The sequence below is a fragment of the Urocampus carinirostris genome, chromosome 6 (genome assembly GCF_059441175.1).
Source record: "Urocampus carinirostris isolate Australia breed hairy pipefish chromosome 6, RoL_Ucar_1.0, whole genome shotgun sequence".
Lineage (NCBI taxonomy): Eukaryota > Metazoa > Chordata > Actinopteri > Syngnathiformes > Syngnathidae > Urocampus > Urocampus carinirostris.
The window spans coordinates 18,844,773-18,869,063 of NC_142354.1; the positions used below are offsets into that span (position 1 = coordinate 18,844,773).

The 24,291-nt window shown below is 38.9% G+C and overlaps 1 protein-coding gene and 2 long non-coding RNA genes across 3 annotated transcripts in view; 2 read left to right on the forward strand and 1 right to left on the reverse strand.

Moving 5' to 3' along the window:
* tex264b (testis expressed 264, ER-phagy receptor b) overlaps window positions 1–24,291 on the forward strand; it is a 63,182-nt gene that overhangs the window by 13,428 nt on the left and 25,463 nt on the right. Inside the window, exon 2 of the mRNA XM_088337147.1 lies at window positions 2,327–2,548. Coding sequence (XP_088193273.1) covers window positions 2,327–2,548 — 222 coding nt within the window. The remainder of the gene's footprint in view (window positions 1–2,326; window positions 2,549–24,291) is intronic.
* LOC148364004 (uncharacterized) lies at window positions 12,280–13,442 on the forward strand. Its single transcript, XR_015850630.1, has 2 exons — window positions 12,280–12,647; window positions 13,067–13,442. It is a non-coding gene; the product is annotated as an uncharacterized LOC148364004 (long non-coding RNA).
* LOC148364005 (uncharacterized) lies at window positions 13,526–14,898 on the reverse strand. The gene is made up of 2 exons (XR_015850629.1): window positions 14,750–14,898; window positions 13,526–13,993 (listed from the first exon to the last, which is right to left on the reverse strand). It is a non-coding gene; the product is annotated as an uncharacterized LOC148364005 (long non-coding RNA).

Here is a 24,291-nt window from a genome sequence, read left to right on the forward strand (position 1 = left end):
CTCTTTAATGAAGTGCACTCGTCCTGCCTGTCCCATGTGCAGAAAAACACCCCCAAAGCATGGTGCTACCACCCCCATGCTTCACAGTTGGGATGGTGTTCTTCGGATTGTACTTTTCATTCTTCTTCCTCCAAACACGCTTTGTGGAATTATGACCAAAAAGTTCTATTTCGGTCTCATCTGAACACAAAACCTTCTCTCGTGTGCTGGTTTAGGCAGGGGAACCTTTCGTGCCATGCATGATTTCAAACCATGACGTCTTAATGTATTACCTACAGTAACATTGGAAACGGTGGTCCCAGCTCTTTCCAGGTCATCGACCAACTCCTGTCGTGTAGTTACGGGCTGATTCCTCACCTTTCTCAGAATAATTGAGACGCCATTTGGTGATATCTTGCATGGAGCTCCACTCTGATTGATATTGACCGTCATGTTTAGCTTCTTCCGTTTTGTAATGATTGCTCCAACAGTGGACCTTTTTTCACCAAGCTACTTGGCAATTGCTCCGTAGCCCTTTCCAGCCCTTTGGAGGTGTACAATTTTGTCTCTGTTTCCTTTGACAGCTCTTTGGTCTTCACCATGTTACAAGTTAGTCTTACTGATTGTATGGGGTGACCAGGTGTCTTTATGCAGCTAAAAACCTCAAACAGGTGCATCTGATTCAGGATGATACATGGTATGCAGGTGGACTTCTAATGGGCGGACTATCAGGTCTTTCAGGGTCAGAATTCTAGATCATACACAGATGTTTAAATACTTATTTGCAGCCTTATCACACAAACAAATCGTTAAAAAAATCATGCATTGTGATTTCTGGATTTTTCTTTTTACTTTATATCTCTCACGGTGTACATGCACCTAGGATGAAAATTTCAGACCACTCCATGAATTCTAAGTGGGAGAAATAGCAAAATCACAGGGTGTTCAAATACTTATTTTCTTCACTGTTTTTCAAACACTAAAATGTGATTCAGGATTACTGATACCCAATATTGAATTAATTTTGTTTGTTTAAATGTGAAATTCACTAAATTGTGATCCATGACATCACGTTTCAAGATTATATAAATGTTTGACTTTTGTTAAATACAATAAACGGTTGTCTATGATTAAAGACCATTTCTAAAAAAAACAATTTACTGTCTAGAAACAAAAAAATCTCATGAAATGAAATGATCTGCATTTATATAGCGCTTTTCAAGTCAATGACTTCCCAAAGCGCTTTACATTGTGCTTCACATTTCCCAATAGCGGCCGTGATCTGTGCAGCCATATAGATAGATAGATAGATAGATAGATACTTTATTCATCCCCTAAGGGAAATTCACATTTCCAGCAGCATCCCTGAGCTGAGAACAGTACAATAATAAAGCCAAAATAATACAATATACAAATACCCAATGTGACGTGCAAATGTAAGGCGGTAACCTGCTTATTGGGGGTATTGGGGGGTTTAGTGTCTTACCCAAGGACACTTCGACAAGTAACACGGACAAGCCGGGATTCAAACTGGGATCCCTTAATCCTAAAACGATCGCTCTACCTCCTGAGCTACTGCCGCCCTCATCCTTTTGATTAAGAAATTGTTTATGATTCCTCTTATATTTAAGTAATTGTATATTCATCCGCTATTTGCATACATGCCAACATTTTAACCTTAAAAAGCGGTAGATTTATAGATATTCAAAAACAACAATGGATGCTTGTTTCAAATTGGCTTACTTACCACAACATAGACATAATGCAATCGTTGGAGAGGTTAATTCACGCACAAAGAATTTATCTTGCTTCAAAATAATCCAGCCGGAGACTAAAATACTAATCTCGAGTGTAGATTTTATGGTTTTTGTTTACAAAAAGTCCAATATGTTAATCAGTAGGGTTGGCAGTTATATATTTCTTATTTACCAGACTGCGCCTCACTTTCAAGTGCTCACTTGAGCACAAAATGTTTGCTTTCGAGATTGCAAAGTAGGACGAAATTTCCCATTCCTAAATCACTGTTTCTTATTTATTCTGTGCTTCTTGTGGCACTCAGCAAGCTTGGATGTCCCACAAGGGTTCGTTTGTTTGGAACATCACCTTTTTTTCTCTCTCTACATCCTCCTCTTCTTAATTGGCACCGCGGTGCTCTGAAGGTCCCGAATGCCAAACACTACAATTAGAGCTCTAATTAACGAGCTTTTTTCCCTTCAATTTTGTCACCTGGCTGACTGTACAGAAAATATTTATATTGTCAGCAAAGCAACCTTCTCAAACATGTGCTGCTAACGCACACTATGTTTTAATGACCCTCCTTATCCGCTTGTGTGTATTAATTTCAAAGGTGCCTGGACCTCAGTGCCGCTCCGCTGTTGGCAGTATTGTGAGCGAAGGGGAAGGCAAGGCCAACGAGGAGCTGCTGAAGCGCTACGAGACAGCTGGCTTCAATGTCTTCTCCTTTCCTGAGGTCACACACGTGGTCACAACCTCATTTCCTCTGAGGACCCATTTCTCTATCCTCTTGGGAGTAAAAAGAGTCTACCCACGATTAGAAAACTACATCAAGGTATTTACACCCATCTGGTACACAATCTGCCTTCCTTCACCTCCGAATCATTTTCGAAACCTCACCTAGAAATGTGATCATAGATATGAATTGAAATGTCGTGTCCGCGACTTGAAATTTTGCTACTCTGTCGCCAGCTCCTGGCTTGAAGTCATGATTGTAGCATCAGTCGGCATTTTCCTCAAGGACTAATAAACTCTTCTTTTTCATCTTTTTTGCGGTTTGGGTTGATGTTTGAAATGCAATTGAAAAAGGCCTTCTCTTACTTTTACCATTTTCAGGCCACACAAAAAAAACCTGGGAATGAGCATGAAATCACTCTACACCAGACCTGGTCACTCCGGTCCTGGAGGGCCGTATGTTCTGCATGATTTTTGAGGTTTCTCTGATCCAATACAGGTGATTCCAATCACCAGTATCGTTAACAAGCACTTGCTAGCTTGCTAACGAGGTTATAATTTGTATCACCTGAGTTAAAGAAGAGCAAACTTCAAAATCTGGCAGGACGTATGGCCCTCCAGGACCGGAGTGCCCAGGTCTGCTCTACACCCTTCCTCCGTATCGCCCTTTTCCTGCGAGTCAGCGGTGCTAAAAGTAAGACAAAGGAAACGGGTGCCATAAACAGATAACAATTATAAAGTCTCTTTGAACTCAGTTGGGCATTGTTAACTCAAGCTTAATAGAGAACATTTTGTACTTTCAATTTTATCATCGTTGCTGAACTTGCGTGGAAATGAAATGTGTGTTTTTTTTTAATCTGAGAAAATACTGGTCTACAAGTGAATCCCAAGAGCCAAGAAGAGATCCGCAGGTTCGAGAGCATTCTCCATCCGGGCCCCGGTGCTGTGGAATGCTCTTTCCCCTGAGATTTAATCTACAACCTCAGTGGAAATGTTTAAATCCAAGCTTAAAACACACTTCTATTCTATAGCATATGAATAACCTATATTTTACGTTGACAATATCAGGGGATGGTGTAATAATAGTCTGTACTTTGCAATAGTCTTTGATCTGTGCAGGCCTTTGAGACTCTTTGTAATTAAGGGCTATACAAATAAACATGATTTGACTTGAGAATGGACCGCACCTGAGGTAATCCCCCTTGCAGGCGTGCCAAGGGATTTAATTCAGCACGTAAAACAAATCTGAGAGAAGCACACAAGAAAAAAAAATACGCCGCATTACGTAAGAAAATTACCTGTAGTTTTAAATAAGTCCACTGGATGTCGTCAAAGCTGAGCACCACTCCCAAAGCTTTATTTACTGACTCCAATTTATCAACAAGAGAACATTTGAGGAAACAAACTGTCCCAATGTTATTTTTCTTAAAATAGAAGTCAATCACCTGATTAAACAATACACACTGGAAAAAAAAGCGGAAATTTATACAAGTTTTGTCTCATTTCTTTAATTGATATGAATGAGCAACAGCAAATAGGTATTACTTTGCTACTATTTTTAATTAAAATTTCTATTTGTAAATAAATAAATGTATTTGTATATTTTGAGTGTTTCAAAATAAAACAGAAATTGTGCAGGTAAATACAAATTAGAATTTTTGGACAATTTTACAGGCTGGAGGTTTCGTTGCGGTCAGGGACTTTCTAGACAAATTTTACATATTACCTATGTTTTTTTTTATTGATGGTCACTATGTTTTGTGTCTTGTTACCCAATGCTAAATGTATTGCAGCCTGGTCATCCTGAAAGGGCAATTACAACTTGTGAGGCCCCTTTTCAATGTTTCCTATTTCCTCATGCTGAGGATTTTGAGTTTTTCCTTGCCCGCATGGTGGTTTCAGATCAGGGCATGGTGTCTTTGTAACCTGTGCAGTCCTTTGAGACATTTTGTGATTAAGGGCTATACAAATAAATGTGACTTGACAAGAATAAATGCTTTGGCTCATATTATCTTTTTTTTTCTCAGGTATTGCTAAGGTATTGGATTTAAGGAGGTCGGCATTTACCAAAATTAAATGCATCAATCAGCCAGTTTTTGTCCAATGTGGCCCACGTCTCAAAGAGTTTGCCCACCCATTTAAGTATGTATGATTAAATCACATTTTAATTAGATATACATTTACGTTTCGTGTGACATGACTTTGGCCCGTGCAGTTACGTTTGCGGGTAGATGAAGATTCTAAACATTCTTTTTACGAGGATTATCATTGATTTAATCCCATCCTCATTCTTACCGGTAATTCTCCTGATCGTCAATTAGTTATGGGCATGTTCTGTCACGAGGGCAACTAAGCATGACCCTTTTTCGTCTTGCAGGTTTCTTGTACTTCAGTATCATGTTTTTGCTTCTCCCTTTAGCATCACTGCAAGTTTTTTTTCAGCATTTTATATGAAATATTGTTGTTAACAATTGACGAGCCAGATGAAAAAGCATAAGGATCGTGTGTGACCCGCTGTCACGTTTTTGCATTCCCCTAATCTAGAATCATTTATATCGCTTAAGAATTTAGTTTTACTTATTGTGAACTTATTAGCTGCAAGTAAATTCTTGCATATTTAGACAGGAGAGGCGATAAAACAAAGAACAATGAATCACAGGCTTACTTTAGTAGCGGACACAAAAGAAATGAAACATGTTACGTGTGGGTGACACAATGAATCATTGCTAAGGCCAAAGTCAAACAGACTGAATTAAGTGCTCATAATATAACACTGCCAAATGCTTCCTTTCTGTATTTTATGTTTTTTATTCGAGAATAATTACATTAGTATTGTTTGGTTATCACCACACTGTGATAAAGGCAGGTTTGGAAATAACGCATCACAAAGAAAAACCTTCCTGGAACGCAATTACTTTTCTCTGTAAGGAGCATTGTAACTCGCTATTAATAGAATGTTGACGCTCAATTGCTGTTGCAACATGGTGCGTTACTCCGGTACTTTTTATAAACAGTTAAATAATTACAATGTCGTACTTTCTTTGACTCTACATGCTTCAATCCGCCAGCCACACAATGCTGATTACAACTTGTGAGAAGGATGAGCATGTTTATTTTTCTATAAGATAGAACTAAATACAGTTACAGTGCGGCCATCTTATACAAGGAGTGTGAGGCCGAGTAATTTGTTCCCCACAGATATTCTGATATTCTCTCTATTCAAAACAAAGCTGTAATTACAACTATGCAATAGAATACTGAAATCAAGTGGTCAGTTCATATGTGCGTATTTGGTTGTGTGTCACCAGTCGCGAATAGTTAGCAGCGTGTGAGGGAGTGGCCGTGGCCTGTAGAGGAACAACAAATTCAATGGGTCAAACGTCGGCAAAGAATTTACGGCAAAGTAATGTAATTTTATTTGTACTTACATTTTTGGATCATTATTTTTGCATTACACAATATCTGGAAGAAAAAAAATAAAATTTTGGACGGAAATTGAGCAGGAATCTTCAAGTGGTTTGAAGACACAAGACAAAATGGATATGGAGTGTCTGGGCTGTGTTAATTTGCAAGCTCTCAAGTTTGCACAAGCCAAGAAATACCGCTTTTATAGGGTGGTCCGCTTGATTTATTATATTTCTTTTACCGTATTTTCATGACTGTAAGGCACACCTAGAAGCCTTTATTTTTTTTAAAAGCTGACAATGCGCCTTATAATACAGTGCACCTTATATATGGATCAATATTGAGTCGCAAAGTCTTGCAACTAAGGCAGGCAGCCGCCGACTAGATTTTTGTAGGCCAAGTAGTCTGTGGTGTAGCTGGGCTATATATACCGGTGTTTAATTTCCTAACCAATGTGTCAATCACCATTTGAATCGGTCACTATTGGCTAAAGTTATTCTGAGGTAAAGGAGCCTTTTTAGCATTTACAGGCTCTCATAGGCTAAAGCGAGCAAATCAAAGCCTGCAATTGGCCGATAAAGATGAATATGAATCACAGTCAGGTTGCTCTACGGCATGGAGAAAACATTTTTTACTTGTCTTTATTTGTAAACAGGAATTATGGGGCTAAACAGACAGCTAGCAACAAGCAACATGTATCGATGCAGATACTTCTCGGCGGATTTTCTTCTTTCATTTGTCGGCATTATTGCGTGTTTCGGAGTGTGTAAACATTTTACACGGTTGGATTTACTAAACTCACGGATGTAAGAAAACAATGGTTGGGTATTATTATTGAACGTGATTGCTGCAAGATGACTTTGGTGAGCTACCCCGGCTTGAAATTTTCCCAGTATCTTGTTGCAGATTGATCTTGATGTTTCTGTAATGAGTCTATTGTTAAATTCAATTAAATTCAATTCAAAGTGTTAATTGTCATATGCACAGTAAAGAACCACGTTTCACTGTACAATGAAATTCGTACTTTGCTGTCCACACAAATGCCAGCGAAAAAGATAATAGAAACTAAGAAATGGTTGTCATTTCTTGAATCCCAAGAGTTGAAACCTCCTAATGATATGTGGAATGACGCATTTGAGTGATTGGTGACATCGTACAGACACCGTGACCGTACGTGTCGGAGACACGTACTTGCTTCTTTATGAGCCGTCGGAATGTTAAGGGGTTAAAAAATTTGACTGAACTGACTGTTTTGTTGACATTCCCACTGTAGCGCCTTGTAGTCCGGTGCGCCTTCTGTATGGAAAATATAAGACAAAAAAAAATACTTTGGGGGGGTGAAGTTTGTAACCCGGTGCGCTTTATAGTCGTGAAAACACAGTACTATTTGGCTTTGAGTATTTATGGTGATTTGTAACTAGATGGTTACTTTTTGGTGTCAGTAATCTGGGGGGTAATGTTATTTATCTTTGAGTCAAATGACTAGTAACTGTAACTAATTACTTTTTTTCAGTGATCACCTTACACTGGATGAAGGGCCTTGCTGTGTGCAGCTTAAGGGATCCCATGTAAATGAGTCATTGGGATGTGCTTACTTGTGTGTCGAATCTTGCGATTGTTTAATTATGCAGGGCGCGACAAACAGGTGGAAGCACCACAGGTTGTCTTGAGTAGTGCTGCTTTCTATCTAAGGAATGTTGGCTTTGCCCCTATCTGGATGCTGCAGCCGCCATCTGCTTGGACGCTGTGTAAATCTGGCAGCCCTCCAGTGGCGCTTAGACGGTCTAAGAGGTCAATGTAGATAGCCGATGATCAAACCTGCCATCTTCTTCTTCGCCTAATTACATCTTCATTTTATCTCCGTTTCCGCTCGCTTAGCTGAGTTTAAGGGAGTTTTTTTTTTTTAATTACATTTTTGTTTTTATCTTTCGACAAGTGATGATTTTTAGTGCTTATCTTTGTTTATAAAACTCAAACTACAAACACAATTTAGAAATCAAATCTTGCATTTCATTGTACAAAAATAAATAAATCCTGGAAATGTTTGTCGTAGACAACGCCAACATTTGTTGTACTTTTGTTACAAACCCTATAAAGAACTGGGCCACATTGTACATAAAAATTCCCAAAACCGGGATGGGATATGTTGTTTCAAACAACAAGCAATCATTGGAAGTTTAAAACGAGCTCTTTTGTTTCCTTCCTCCAAGGGTTTGTTCACAGCAATTGATTTGTTGTCATAAAAAAAAGAATCCTTTACAAATGGCATCTTGGCATAAAGCAAAAAAAAACACATTTAGAAAAGAGCAGTTTACCAAACCTGAATATCAGATCGAACTATGTCATGTTTATCACCTAACATCCAGAATAAAACACAATGAGGGATGAGATGTCAATTTCAATGTATGAGAATCGTGAGCGGCTGAAATACTTAATGTATTTTGCATCAGCTTCTCGGCACCTTTTTATTGGAAATATTTCAGCCTCAGAATTCTTTGAACTCAAGGGAGGGATACATAACTCAACAAGGGAACACGATTGTAAATGAGAATACATGCCAGCATGAGAACAAGGCAAAAAGACTCCAGCCCCTATCACTGATAACAAGATAAAGTTGCTCCCCTCAGGCAAAGATTGGCTAGCTTAAGTGGGACACTTTCTCCAAGGGTTTCAAGATTATCTCGAACAAGGATGATACTTTTTTCAACTGTAAGTTCCTTTTGATAATAAGGTTTGTGGCAAAGGAATGATAACTGTATTTACAGACGCCGCTCTACTTAGAACGAGATCCAGACAATCCTCTGTTTGTATGTTGCTTCAGTGCTATATTTTGTGTGTTTAAGGCTTGTACAAGTAACCTGTATTGTTTTGTACTAAAAAATAAACATTTCACAAAATAATATGCTCTATAAAGATAAATAAAATAAAGTGTAACTTACTTTTGGAAGATAATCTTCAAGAGGTTTTCCTCCGTGTTAGAGAGTTGCCGAAAAAAAGCGATCTAGCCATTTTCTCAACCGCATCAAGCTTCCATTTTGCAGTTTCATTTTAAATGAAATGGCTCGCCTCTTCTTGACACTTTACACCAACCATATTGAATGGATGCACAAGATATTAAACAATAAAAACGTCAAAGTTCTTAGTGCGCTCGTTATAGTATAGACATAGACAGTATAGAATGTTTACACACAATCCAAGACATTTTTTTTTCTTCCGGGTGGATGCTGGGTGACGTCTCACAGTGCCACACGCCGGTACTTGGAAAAAAAGGTGCACACTACACACAATCTAACTTACAGCAAGTATTTTTCGACATCGAAATTTTTTCTTGTTAAACATTTAACAATTGGAATCCTTTCGCGCTTTCGGTGTAACATCTGTTGTTGTTTCGATTTGAAATGTTTTGCCTATAGTCACTGACACCCTTGTGAAAGAGCTGGCACACCAAAAGCACAACACACCCCCAAAAAGAAAAGGGGGTAATGGAGATCAGCTGATGCCAGGACAATTTATCTTTTTATATCTTGCTTCTTTTGTTCTCGGATTCAGCCAATGTTTTATGTGTGGGCCAATACCAAGATCAATTACTTTATCACTCCCTTACAATGCAATCTCGGGGCTAGCCTTTTACATTGGTTTCTTTTGCTATAAGCACAGATAAACTGTGTAATTAGTATATATGTTATTGAGGTCTGTTAAATGCAGAGCAATTCTTGACACTAAAAGCCCAGAGTTAACCGTAAGTAACTTTGTGTAAAACGTTTCTAATTGAATGAATTGTGGGGCGGCACAGCGGATGGGTAGTTAGCCTGCAAGCCCCACGGTGCGGAGGCTCAGGGTTCAAGTCCAGCTACTGCAGCCTACCCGTGTGCCGTTTGTCTGTTCTTTCCATGCCTGCGTAGGTTCCGGGCACTCTGGTTTCCTCCCACATTCCCAAAAACATGCATGTCAGGTTAGTTGGCGTGAATAAGCGAGTGAGTGTGTGCCCTGCGACTGTCTGGCAACCAGATCAGGGTGTCCACTGCCCACTGCTCGAAGATGGCCGGGATGGGCTCCAGCACCCCCGCAACCTTACTGAGGATGAGCAGGGCAGATAATGGATGGATAGACAAATAGATTGTAATTTCTGCAAGCCTTTATATTTAAAATAATCAGTGGCCTATAACTCTAATAAATACTTGCTGTAAAACATCATCTGGGCTCAAGTCCTGATGATGTTAAAAGGATTTGTAGCACTTTCTTTTTTAACTGTACGGCGCATTTTCTCCATTTTAATCCGCAACAAGGTGTTCTGATTTTGGAATCAGGCTCAGTGTTCGCAGTTTGAAGTTTGCCTGAGACATAATAACGAGGCCTCAAACCTCACTGATTTTTTTTTTTAAAGTCAATTTTGCGAGGGAGTTACGCATTGAAATTCAGATTGCAGTACCTAATATCTGATTCTCTTACATCACCCAGAATGAACCTTGACATTTAGGGCAATGTCAGTAATTTGAAATGAGGAGATTTTGGAATGCTATAGTTTTCCTACAAGTGTGTATATCAAGAGACCATAGTTGGGATTTGCTAGTCTGGGTTCGTACAACTGTTTGAAAGCCTTGCAAATGCTTGAATTTTAATTTTGTGTATACAAGGTCAGGAAAATGCTTGTATTTTGAGTGACGTTCTTGAAAATGCTTGAAAATGTTTTCATTGCAATGTTTTTTGACAGTTTGACTCTATAAACCATCCATTTATTTAAAAAAGCACCAAATCCCAGAAAATGAAAAACCATCCATCCATCCATTATCTGCACCGCTTATCCTCAGTAGGGTCGGGGGGGCTGGAGCACATCTCAGCTATCTTCAGGCAGTGGGCATGGGGACACCCTGAACTGGTTTCCAGCCAGTCGCAGGGCACACAAAAACAAACAACTCACTCGCTCATTCACACCTATGGACCACTTGGACCGGCCAATTAAAATGCAAAACCTTAAAATATAAATGAAAAATATACTACTGTCACTACAGGGATCAGACAATACAGTACCATAAATAAATGGTAAATGCAAATGAATTAACTATTTAAATTTATATTCTAATCAATTCAGACACTGACTCTCTGTAAAAAAAATCCCAAAATACAAATTAAGATATGTAAAACAAAAAGCAAAAGATCTGCAGTCTCTAAGATCGAATGCACTCTGCTTTTGCGCAAACTATAAAATAAGTCAAAATTTGGCTCATTTTTCGGTTTTTGTTTTCCGTATTGAATTTAACTATTACCCAACACCTAATAGCGCGCTCTCTGTTTGTTAACAATTGTGATGTAGCCAAGATGCACGTGCACTGCTGAAGCGTAACGGCTTCATCCTAGATAGAAACATCTGAAAATAGCAAAGTATGTGCTAGCAGCATGATACTGAATTTATTTTACTCATCAAAGTCAACACAAATAAACTTTCTTTTGATCAGTGCTGGAATTCTTCCTTTGAAGGTGCCGGAATTTTTTTTAAAAAGAAGCCTTGAAAGTGCTTTAAAGGTGCTTAAATTTGGCAATGAAAAAGGTGTACAAATAATGGCTAGCATTCAATTTGTTTCATTAAAGTTCTTTTAGTTCCTATATTTGAAGTTATCAAAATGACAAATTTCCTTTTGTTTTTTTTAACATCCTTGCTTTGAGTAGCCAACATGTTCCCTGACCAGTGTTTTTTTTTTTTTAAATCATGTGTCATACTGTATGTTTTATATAAAATGTTCTGTTGGATAATGACTGACTTCAGTGTTTTGTGAAATATTTAATTCTTTGGAGATTATTTTGTACTCTTCTACTTTTAAACAAGATCTGTTTGATGCTCTGTGAGATTTCTGAGCATTGTCCGTTGTGTCGTGAGTTATAGAAGTTGGAACAAGCACAGTGGGACTTTATCTGGGGTAGTCTAAGGCATTTAAAAGGGCAGCAGCTGGTGCCAACTAGAGTGAAATCGAAAGTTTAAGATCACTAGGATGATTTAAACACTAGAGGTGCTTCGCTTCAAGCAGAGACTGCGGATGTGGATGTTAAGGTTCGTACTGGTGGAGTGTCGTTGATTTCCTACAGACCCTCTGCATTCTGATAAGGAATTTCAGGGCCATTAACCTGTACATCTCTTCTGAGCGTGACAGCAAGGGCTGAGCTAGCTTTCACCTGCAGATGGGGTACAGCTATGACTTCTTGACAGCCACAGCCACCTGGAACTGCTTTTGGTTACTGTGGCATGGTACTGATGACTTACTGTAGTGGTTGACTGAGCTGAAGGCTGGAGGAACACTCAGCCATTTGCGGAAAAACCTGCTACAGACTCTGTCCATTACTTCAACTCTGGTCATCGGTAAGTCGTAGAGCAGAAATGGTCAGGGAGGCAATGGGTACCAATGTTGTAAGTCTAAGGCCCAATCCCATTTCTCTCACTCGGCCCTGAGAACCCTCCAGTGAGGTCCCTCGATAGAGGAGTGCCCTCCGCGAGTTGAGTGCAAAGTGGAGATGGTTTGGACAAGACTTGCAAGGTTCCACCCCTGTCCAGGAGATGGCGGTAATATTAATTGGCTGTAGACCTTAGTGACGTAAAGGCCTACGTCACATGTAAACAACTCGAGTCTCAACCTGTAGTGTGTCAGTTGGAGAGTTCGTGCAACGTTAAAAATGCCCGCTACAGCTGTGTTATTACCGATTGCCTGAAAGCTCATCATCTTTTCCGTGTCTCCAATCAACGGAGGAGAAATGTGCTATACTGAAGACAGCTTCGGCGCTATGTAGTGCTGATTCATCTTTACAAGGTACGTACACTCATTAAAAAAAATGACCCGTTCGGTCAAATACAGTAAGAGTTAACATACAATGCACGTTCACATAATACCCTATGTTTGTGTAGACATAAATGGCAATCTACTTATTAGTATCTTAATGCCATTTTATGACATATAGTAGGGGTCTTGAATGTGTGACATGACGAAAAGTAAACAAACACAAGAACAGTCCACCTGACCCTTAAGCTGACATAATATCGTCACCAAACTTCCCTGTACGACCCAAAAACCTTAGTTCATAAGGAATTTAATTCAAAAGAGTTGTCATTGGATATAAAAAAGGTCATTTCAACATTTTTTTCATGATGCTTACATCACAGTTAAAGCGGTCTTTTTCTTTTCTATGCCCACATTTATGTCTAAATTGTTTGTTATCTATTGTGTTCCAGAGTGGCTGTCCCATAAGCGTGGACAGGTTGGACAGGAATGTTCCCATCCTGTGCTTATGGTTGGATGTGGAGTCAGAACTCATTCAGGACTTAAGGTTGAGCAAGAAGGTTATGTGGGCCCTGCAGGAGCTGCTAAAGAGGGAACAGGGCCGTGGCTGGAGGTCCTGATCTACGTGTACTGGCTGGCCCACGCTCTGTCCTACCGTGTGGTGTCACGGGTCTTCAGGGTTCCCAGGTCCACCGTACAAAGAATTGTCCACAGTTAATATGGAATAAATTGCCCAAAAGCCATATTTTAGGCTCTTTAAGTCAGACCCACATTTGCATTATGTGCTTTTCTGCATTACTATTCAATAAACATCTTCATTTTGAGTAACACCTTGGTGGTTTATTTCATAATGATGTGAGATACTGTGTGTGAACTATGTGACTGTTGGACAGAAAACAACTACAAATCACTCCAGCTTAAATAATAGTTTACTTTCAGAAAAACAAACTCACATTGGGCCAAAATACATAATAGTAAATAAATAATGTGTCACAAATTTTAACAAAAATATACCAATACTTCCATGAAGCTGGAAAACACAAACTGGAACTTCATTGAGTTCTTAATAAAAAAAAAATATTTTCCTTTTATAAAACAAAGGGAAACATTGCAGGGATGTCACTGTTCTGGAAATTTGTCCACGAGCTTCCCAAAAAGGACAGGAACCGCTCAGTTTTGGCCACAGTTTCTTCGAGCCTTTTCCTCACTCCGGCAGACTCCACTTTCAAAAAGTCAAGGAGTGTATCGCGCTTCCTTTTTTTTCTGGGTGATTTGGGGTTTGGCGCCGGACTAGAAGGTGCCAACGACGTGCCCGGTGGTGTGGATGGCGTGGTAGCTGTGATGGTGACCAGCTCTTCCACGGGACGTTCTACAGTGGCCTTTAGGTTGGGTGGAAAAAACAAGAATTACTTAATGCTGATGTATTGTACAAAAACAACTGTGTATAGGATGCTCAACAAGTTGATGTGAGACAGGAAATTATAGGATGTGTTCTGGATAATTATTTGATAGTGAATAGATACACAAAATTGACATGTTATTCTTATGGCTGTATGAGCCTTCTATTGGCCAGCATCACATATGCTTTAGAATTGTCTCCACATTTGGACAACATTTTGAGAAGGTAATTAATATGTGTTTACAGAGAAGGCAGTGGACTATGTGATAGTAGTTTGTTTCAACTGTATTTCCACGTGAAATTCGGAGACATTACTCATAATGCATGATGAAAACTAATGCATTCTGATCTCACATGAAAGAATCATATTGTAAATAAAACACGACACCCGAAATTGTGTGCAGTAAACAAGCGCTTATGTCCAGAACGGTATTCTGACTATGCTCCTTTAGCGACTGGCCATGTACAGTAGATGTAAAAGCACGACTCGTTTAAGATAAAAACAGGGATGGGCTGAACCGTGATTTTCTGCACAGTTATCCTACTTTACAGTTTGTAGCGTGAAGATTTTTTTTTTGCCAGCTCCCTTGGTAGATTAGTGCACTTCGTAAAGTAGCGATTTTGCAATGTTCGTGTTTTAACGCGAAAATACGATTTTCTATTGCATTTACGTCTAACTAAGATATCTCAATACATTTTATTGCAAATACATGCGTGGTTGTGGAAAACTACTTACATTTGTGCGGTTCCTTTTCGGGCATGTTTGTTGATATTGAGAATTCGCAAAGCCTTCTGGGTAGTCACTTCGCTGCCAAGTGAGGTCGAGAGCCCCCTCGGTCTTGAAGTGGTTACGACATGGTTTGAGGGCACTTCTGCCTCCGTCTTGAGAGTATCGGGACACACCCCATTTTCACGTGAACGCGCAAACCGAGTGACTAGGGCACATAGCGAGTGAAAGTGCGAAGAATGGGACTCAGCCTAAGGTATGACTCGACCGAGGCTCAAACCAGCAACCTCTCAGTCCCAGGACAGGTGCCCTACACCAAGGCCATTGAGCTGGTATGTGTTTATACAACTGTTTTGCCAAACTATTTACCAATAAAAATGAAAAAAATCATAGGATTGCATATCTGTCAACCTCTGCTTCACTTACTTACAACACGGCACCTATTAATCACAGCCAGACAGTCTTATGTGGAATACTGTGATAATATTGGAAACCTATGATGAGGTTGTTGTTTGCTACAAGTGACGGAGGCTAGAGCAGACATAGGCAAGATGAGATCAGTCTAACAAAAGTAAAATGTATCTTTTTAGTCAATCTATATACCACTGCCATATCCCCTTAGTGGAAGGTGGCCAGGGTCAAGAACACAATCGCATTCATCAAACATTCACTCCACTTCGACCTTCCCAGCCTGCCACTGAACATTTTAGAAAAACATTTAAAAAAAATAATTCGTACAAAAATTGTTATACCGCATAAACACGGCGTGAAATGAGGAAAAAACAAGGAATGAAAACTTGGGAGAAATTGAAATGTATGGTATTGGCCCATTTTATTCCAAAATGTGTTGTATAACATTTCTAGCCAATGTCGTAAGCAGTTACATTCTTACAGGAACACTAACCCCTAATTATCAAGAAAATCCTTCCATTAATTCAATAAACTGAATGATGAACTTGGTTTCTCTCAAATAAAGCATGCGGAAGATGTCTAACACATTGAATATCCCAAATGGTGAGACCTTTTCAAAGCAGCTCATCAGCATTTAGCAGATCCGGCTTGCCAAGGCACGGATGATTTCTCCCTAACATACACTTTGTTTTGCCGCCCTATGGTCAGGCTTGATATTTGCCTAGTCAGACCATCGATCAGCCCACAAGTCTTTCTTCTGCAATTTACCCCTTAGGTAGGGAGCTTTATCATGGATGAAGCAATGTCTTGAGATTTGATTGGGTTGCACCGGCCGAGCCTTCAGACCTGTGGTGAGGATTGGAAAAGGAAGATAATAATTCTGACATTCACAGAGAAGAGCAGACTGTGGAACATTTGTTTGCTCGAGGGCTCGAAAGTTGATTGCCAGCACTGAGCTTCCGTGCTGAATATAAAGCAACTTTACCTTTGTTCCTCGATAACGTGTTTATTTTTAGCAACCAACACACACAACAACACACTCATGAAGCTTCGCAAAGTGCCACCTCTTGAAGTTTTGTGTTGGTCTCACCACTGCAGCGGAGCAGAGTGGCGCAAACCAGGGCACATCTGTTAATCCTCGGGGCTTCTTAAACATGCAGACGTTTGGCTATGATGTGAATTCAGAAAGGTCAGGGAAGGTCAACGGGTTTTTTATGCTGGACAAAGACATGGAGGCGGTGTTGTTTGCTGGGAGATGAAATATCCACAAAATATTGAAATATTTAATACACGCAAGCTGTTTTTCCATGAGGTTTTTGAAAGAGAAGTCAAATTTGCATAATCTCTGCGAAAAAAATAATTTAGACTCTTAGTGTTTCTATTGATGCACAAACCATGGAAAACTCCTAATAAATAGCGAAAGGTTTACCAGATGAGCCGGGACAAACATGACAATATAGAAAGTGGTCTCAAATAAGACGTCAGAATAACTGTGGCGGCTTGCATTGATCAGTGGCAATACTTCATCTGCAATGTTGTTACACTAACTTACATTGCATGTATTGCTTCTGCCTACACAGAATTAACGAGAAGATGAGGGCAATTCATCCAATACATAGTTAGCATATTAGAACTGTGTATACTGTACATCCCAGCTGTGATTCAAAAGCGAGGAAGACTATTCATAGGGATATCTACACATTTATTTTTGGGTTACATATAGATAGATAGATAGATAGATACTTTGTTCATCCCCGAAGGGAAATTCACATTTCCAGCAGCATCCCTGAGCTGAGAACAATCATATAGCTACATATTAGGTTTTATTATCCTATTGATGTTTATTTAAGTACAGACGCTCCCCTACGTACAACCGTTCGACTTAGAAAAAACGGGAGATACATTTTTTTTTCGGGACGTCGAAAAATAACAGGACATTGCTGTTGAATTTGTATTGTGTGCACCTTTTCCGAGTAGAGGACAGTGCAGCAGTGCTTCTTTCCGCCACGTGGCGCTGTGAGAGGTCACCCAGCAGCCACCCCGAAGAAGAAATTCGGCTTCTACTTCCTTGTTCGTGTATGAACATACTACGTGTACTGTATCTCTAGCGCGCTAAGAACTTTGACGTTTTTATTGTTTAATATCTCGTGCATCCATTCAATATGGTTGGTGTAAAGTGTTAAGAAGAGGTGAGCCTTTTATTTTGAGATGAAAGTGGAATAAGAAAGCTTGATGCGGTTGAGAAAATGGTTGGCTCACTTTTTTTCGGCCATTTTTTACCATGGAGGAGCAAGTCTTGAAGCTTATCTTCCAAAAGTAACTTCAACCTAACTTTATCTTTATACAGCATTTTATTCTATGAAATTTTTATTTTTTTGTACAAAACAATTCAGGTTACTTATATAAGCCTTAAACATACAAAATACAGCATTGAAGCAACTTACAAACAGATTCAATTTACGAGCCATCGTCCGGAACCTATCTTGTTCGTAAGTAGATCAGTGTCTGTGTGCATAAAAATAATGACTTCTGCCACACAAACATAAGACACTTCACATGATTGATTGAATTACAGTTTTTCCTTGCCCTCGTGTAGGTTTTAGATCAGAGGATGGTGTCATAATAGTCTGTGGTTTGCATTAATCTGTGGTCTGTGCATCCCTTTGAGACTCCTTGTGATTAAGGGCTATACAAATAAACATGACTTGACTTTACTTATTAACCTTTGCGAGAAGGTTCTTAAAATTTATGAGAGTCTAAAAAGCTGTTTGAAACTGTTTAAAAAAATGTATTTTGTTTCCATTACCTATTATTAGGTCACACAGTATCTTTCTGTGTCTTGTCTTTACTAATTTTCCAACCCTATATAATTTGCCATTTACGTTCTGTTTCTAGTTTAGTTTTTAAATGTTTTTCAAGGATTTTTTTTTTTTTTTACAACATAATTTTAATTATTCGTAACAGCGATAAAAATTCAGGCCACAAAACTGAATTAGCGTTCCCTCCTTATTAGGGAACGTTGCATCATGAGCCTGCGAGCGAACACCTCCCACATGAGGCTTGCCGGTGTTCGCCCGTTCAAACATGACTTTCATCTCCAAGGCTTCTGGGATTGTACTGTTGGTTTTAAATGTCATATCTGCATGTGATTGATCCGATTCAATCTTGAACCTGACACTCACTATCAAGATCACACCTGCTGAGTTTAAATGTAATTCAAGAGTTGGTTATTTTTACATATAGGGCCAATTGTTCAGTGTCATGGAAAATGTAATCATTATAGTTAACTTCTTAAAGAAATATTCACATCATAAAATGTTAGAAAATATTACATGTTTTTGCATTATATCTATATATTTATCATTGGTATATTCCAATTATTTCCAGAGATAATGAATTTTGACGACAGTCTGTCTCAACTGACTTCCTGAGCTCTGATGTGAAGTGAAGCACACTAGCAAGCCAGTCAACATATTAGTATACCTGTTAAGTAATTTTTACGAGTTATGGTAGTTATTGTGAATAAAGTCCAGGCGTTGTGTTGCTGGTGCGTGCAGTAACGGTACAACAATTGGGGAGCAGCCAAAATGGGAGAAACTGGCAAAAATAACACAACTAAGAGGGGCTAAACCAGCTGGTATACTGCAGGCTAGCTGGTTGCTAAAAACGTAACCAGGATCGATCGGCGGAAAAACGGGAGGCTGGCTAACCAAAAACATGCAGTAAGCAGTTAGGATGACCGCGAGCCAACAACGGAAAACGTTCACGGCAACAAACACCAACCCAGCCGGGAATAAAAAAATCTGTAAGCCTTCGGAGCCCGCACACTAACTTGGAGCCACTTTGGACAATACTATATTTATTTAATGGCACACAACATTAAACACGAGAGGAAAAGTCACTATCATATACCTAAAATAAGGCGAAGGCAAAAAAAGAAATGCACACTGTACAAGACAGCATTAGCTGCTTAGTGACACGGTAAGAAAAGTTCCAATTACTCTAAGTGGAAATAAGCACTATGCATTGGCTGTTAACGACAATCGCCGTCTGTTTTTAGGTGGCGCACACCATTGTTTTGGTTCTCGTTGTCATCCAGTGATGTCACAGCTCCAGGGGATGTGAGATCAAACTGTCTACTTTGAAAATGACTTCCTCCAGATCCATTGCACGTGGAATAATTTGAAAAATTTTTGCATGATTGTGGGAAGGAAAACTACGCATTCTGTGCTTAATTGAAAGAAAAGGGATCTTTAGTAATTCCTTTAACGTTCCTGCAAAATTCGCCTAAAATCCCAATCCAAGACATACCTAAAGTAAATTACATTTTTGTCCCAAACTGAAATAATCATTGCAAGTGCTACTAACATTGAGTAATCTGAGTTAGAACACATAAAAAAAGGTTTTTTTATCTCTTAGCTGGAAAACAGGCCAGACAATAGCTTGAAGCCTTACCTGGTTCCTTGTCAGATTTGATCAAAGTCTGTAAAACTAAACATTCTATTTGACACAGTTATCTAAGGGTAGGTTTAGGTGTTTTCAAAAGTGGCCATTTGGAGACGGATCAGTTTACAACACAAATACCTTAGCAAATGTGTATTTTACTTCGGTCAATTTTTTTAGACATTGTGACAGAGTTGTAAACATTTGAATTCTCTTTCCACGTCTCGAGCCAGGGCATGGTTTTTACATTTGAAAAATTTCGTTGCACGCCACTAACCAAAAATGTAGTAAAATTACACTGAACAGTATGTTTAATTACAATATAGTTTATAATACCCTCAGTTTTTACAGCACAGACACTTGACAATGACATAATATCTGCAGAAAATGATTCATAAATGTTTTATAAAATTTAAAATTTTAAAAAATGACATTGGATAATTTGTCACGGCACAATTGACGATCTCTCACGGCACACTAGTGTGCCGCGGCACAGTGGTTGAAAATTACTGCTATAGGCTAAAGAAGGTTTTATCCTTTTAAGCAATACAGGCCTGTTTTGGCTTATGCGGGCCGTAGAATGTGAAACAAAGCCTGCAAGTTCTGAGGGTAACAGCCCATATAAAATAATCTTACCAGTCTGTCTAAACAGACAGCTAGCAACAAGGAACGTCCAGCGGTGCAGGGATTCTTTTTGGCTGATTTTTTTTTTTTTTTTTGAATCTGTCGGCATTATCATGTGTTGATGTAGGGAGGCTATGGTTGCGTACTATCATCGAATTTGTGGCTGCAAGACGACATTTTTGGTGAACCCTAACAGATTTATAGTTTTCGGGTATCTTATTAAAGTCTAATTGTGATGTTTCTGTAATAAGTAAATTTTCAAATGGTCAGTTTAGTTTGTCCAATGATATGTGGCGTGACATATTTCAGTGACTGGTGAGATCACGTATTTGCTTCTCACCAATCCTACGGCCCGCCGTCAGAACGTTAAGAGGTTGAATAACCGTTAAAAGTTCTTTTAAACTGTCAGTGATCTTTTGGTTTGATGTCTTTAATGTGATTGAGTAAGGTGTGTTTTTGTTGAGAATTTTGTTTGGCCTGTGTGACGTCATTGTTTTGCACTCTCTACGCTGCCTTATTCGAATGACGTTAAGGGTGTGAAAGACTCAATAATTTATTGATCTCATTTCTGGTTGTTTTAATTGAATTTAAGGAGCTCACAGACAATGAGGCACTTTGCATGTTGATAGATTTTGTCCGATCAATGTCTGTCGCAGATGTCTATCCTCCTAATTTCTTTATGCAAAGAGGTAGGCCTGCTATTTAAGTCCATGGTGTGACAGGCACAATGCGAACAAAGTTGATTTAAAATGTGTCCTGTTGAAATTTTCCATATTCCCATCTTTTTAATGTACTGCTCATCCTTTTAAGGCCACTAGTAAGAGTGTTCTCATACAGATTATCATAGTGGTTTTGAAATGAGAAATAGTCGATTCAGGTTGGCAATGTATACTAATACATATTTATATATTCATTAGAGTTTTGAGAAATTCAGGTTACTCACGCCAAAAGAGTTTATTCCTTAAAAAAAAAAGTTTTTTTATCGACCACCTACTCACTGGCTGCTGCATCCAGATGCTGATAGAAAAGCAATAGGGGCAACTGGAATTTACTGCTTGGATATAAGTGCCAGGATCAGATATTTTGGATGAAATCAAACTATTTGTGGTTACTTGGAACCTATATTTACTATTAATATCCGATTAAGACACCCTTAATCACCGTTTTCCTTACTGGCCACCAGCGGGGCACAGAGGCAGAAAACCATTTATACTTAAGGCCATATTTTGAGACTGCAAAAACCCTATATTCAATGGAAAAAATAATAATGCAAGGTGGCAAGCAGAGCAATAAGTGACACAAACAACATTAAGGAAGACTAGAGACTGTATTCAAACCACAGACGTCAAACTGGGAGCAATTCACCAGCTACCTTTTTTCTCAGCTGCTTTCAAGGGAGTTTGTGAATAGCAATAAGCAGCAATTTTACACTATTCAAGTTAAAGTGTGATGGGATTGGGCTCCTGTTAACCAAGGTGAAGGTGGTTTTGGACTTCCACTTTGGAACTAAAGAATATTGTGTAGATAAAGAAGAGGCTTAGGGAATTAACGTCTTTATTCAGGTCACTGACTATTAGGCAGTCCTATTACAAATTGTCTCAACCGAACACTTCAATAAAGTGAAAATTGCCGCTTGAGTGACATCAGGGTTTATTGTACTGGCAGTGAGTTCTGGTACTCATTATGTCTTCGGGATCTTAAATTGACTTTCTCACCTTTTGGGTTTTTATGGGAGATGTAGACCATAAGATGTGCAGATTGCTCTTGGATGAGAAAAAGTACAGAATATGTCTACTTTGCATTTTTATTTATTTATTTATTTATTTATTTATTTTTGGGGCACATGAATTGTAGCATCTTAACACTCGCATTGGTGTGAGATTTGCATCTCTAAAATCTATAATGATTACTGCCATGAACAGATGTTTAGTTTCTAATGTGGTTAAATGTCAACTGCTTTGAAGCCCACAACTGTAAATAATGGTTTTATTGTAAACTTTGCATTACAGTAAAAATTCTTGTCCTATTTGAAATGTCTAATGGTCTGTTAATGTGTAGTCCCCCCCAAAAAACAGAATCCCTGATTGAACATGGCTTGACCCCTGACTGATTTGATTTTTATAATTATTCTCGAGGTTATATTTCACCTTTTTATGTTTTAGTTCTGTAGTTTTTTTCCCCTTAATTTTAGTGTTTATTAATGTGCCGGGGCATCTACACTGGTAGTGTGTGGTTCACCTGCCATCTGCTGCCATCTCTATCAGTTTGGATGAGCCTCCCTCAGGTCTCTTTCTTCACATGGTTGGTCTCTGCCTTGCCATAAATCGATGTATTTTTTTTTCCATTTGTACTATTATTTATTTTGTTTTTATACAACACTTTAAGTTGCAATTCATTGCCTGAAAAGTACTTTACAAATAAATTATGATTTAATTTAGTAAATAACTGGGCAGCACGGCACAGTTCTGAAGTCAATGGATCAAATCCAGCTACCTGCCTTTCTGTGCGGAGTTTGCATGTTCTCCCTGTACTTGTACTGGATTACTTCATGTCGTTTCCTTTTTTTTTTTTTTTTTTGCCACATTCCAAAAACATGCATGTGAGGTCAATCAGCCAGTCCAAATTGTCCCTAGGTGTGAATGAGCGAGTGAGTCCCTGTGTGCCCTGTGACAGGCTGGCAACCAGCTCTGTGTGTCCCTCCCCTGCCCGAGGACAGCTGAGATGGGCTCCAGCACCCCCGCCACCCTACTGAACAAAGGCGGTGCAGATAATGGATGGATAGTAAATGACTAGTATAGCACTCTATAATGGGAAAAAGTTGTGCATGTGTTCTGTTCGGTAGCTTCGATCTTCTGTAGCAGTAGCTTTGCTTGATGTCAACCTTCTCTAGAGAATACAGTCTTTGTTGGCTAAGGCCAGTGTTCACATATACAGTAACTTTTTCTTTTTGACTGTTTTGTCCCCATTTAAAATAATCTTTATGTAATCTGTGGTGACCCATTCTTTCTACAGTCAGAAGGATGCAAAATGCCCCCTGGAATCTACAAAACATTATCAAATAAATCTCTTTTTGTAGCACCTTTCAGGAAATGCAACTCTGTTCTATAAAAGCAGTCAATGTACAATAAGATTACTCCCCCAATTTGTTCGTCATGAAATGTCGCCATGCGTTAATGTCTGTCGGTATTGTGAAGTCTTATCATCACCACTTTGTTTGCATTTTGTGTTCATTTGTTGAGTGCATGTGGATTGATTTTTAATGGAATATAATCTATATAAGAATTTTTATAGAGTTGTATCGAGTGATGTTACATTTTAAAACATTGTAATTTTGTTTCCCTGTAGGGGCAGTGGTCTGTAGATTGCGCTGTGTGGTTAACAAATTATTACATTCTCTAAATAGCTTACCAGAATGGAGTAAAATGAGCCTGTAGCTTGGTCATGAAATTCACATTTCAAGGCAACAGAAAAACTTTTTTGACTTTTTTATGGTCCTGCTAACTACTTTATAAATTGGATCCAACTTATGTAAACTGTATGGCGCCCCCACTTAACAATTTTAATGTAATCCCAGTATTATACATTTACTTGGCTTTTGAGGAAAATAAGACGCATGAAAAGCCTTTGTGTTGTGTATAGGCTAAGTGTATAGGCATGTTTTACCAAGGGAGATCAGAATTGGCCGGTTTTAGAGCACTAAAAATACACTGCACTGTTTGATTTATTTATCTAAGGGAGCTTGACATACTCACTGGAGGGTCCCATGCAGATGTAGTCCCCCAGGCTATCAGACCTGAAAAGAGAAAAATACTTGCATATCCGTTTCCTCTTGTTGACCATCAGGCCATCAGTTCCATCTGAATTTGCTGCATGTGAAAAAGCAACATTTCTGTCTTGGCCTTTGGAGTTTAAAAGAAAATTGACCAACAAAGCTGCAGGATAATGTTTAGTCCAGGAACAAATGTGTTTAATGGTTTCTAAAATATGCTTATTTATGCTGCAGATTGGATGATGGTTGTAAAAGCTTGAACAGGTGGGAACCCTGATACTTTGCGAAGAGCAGATGACTATTC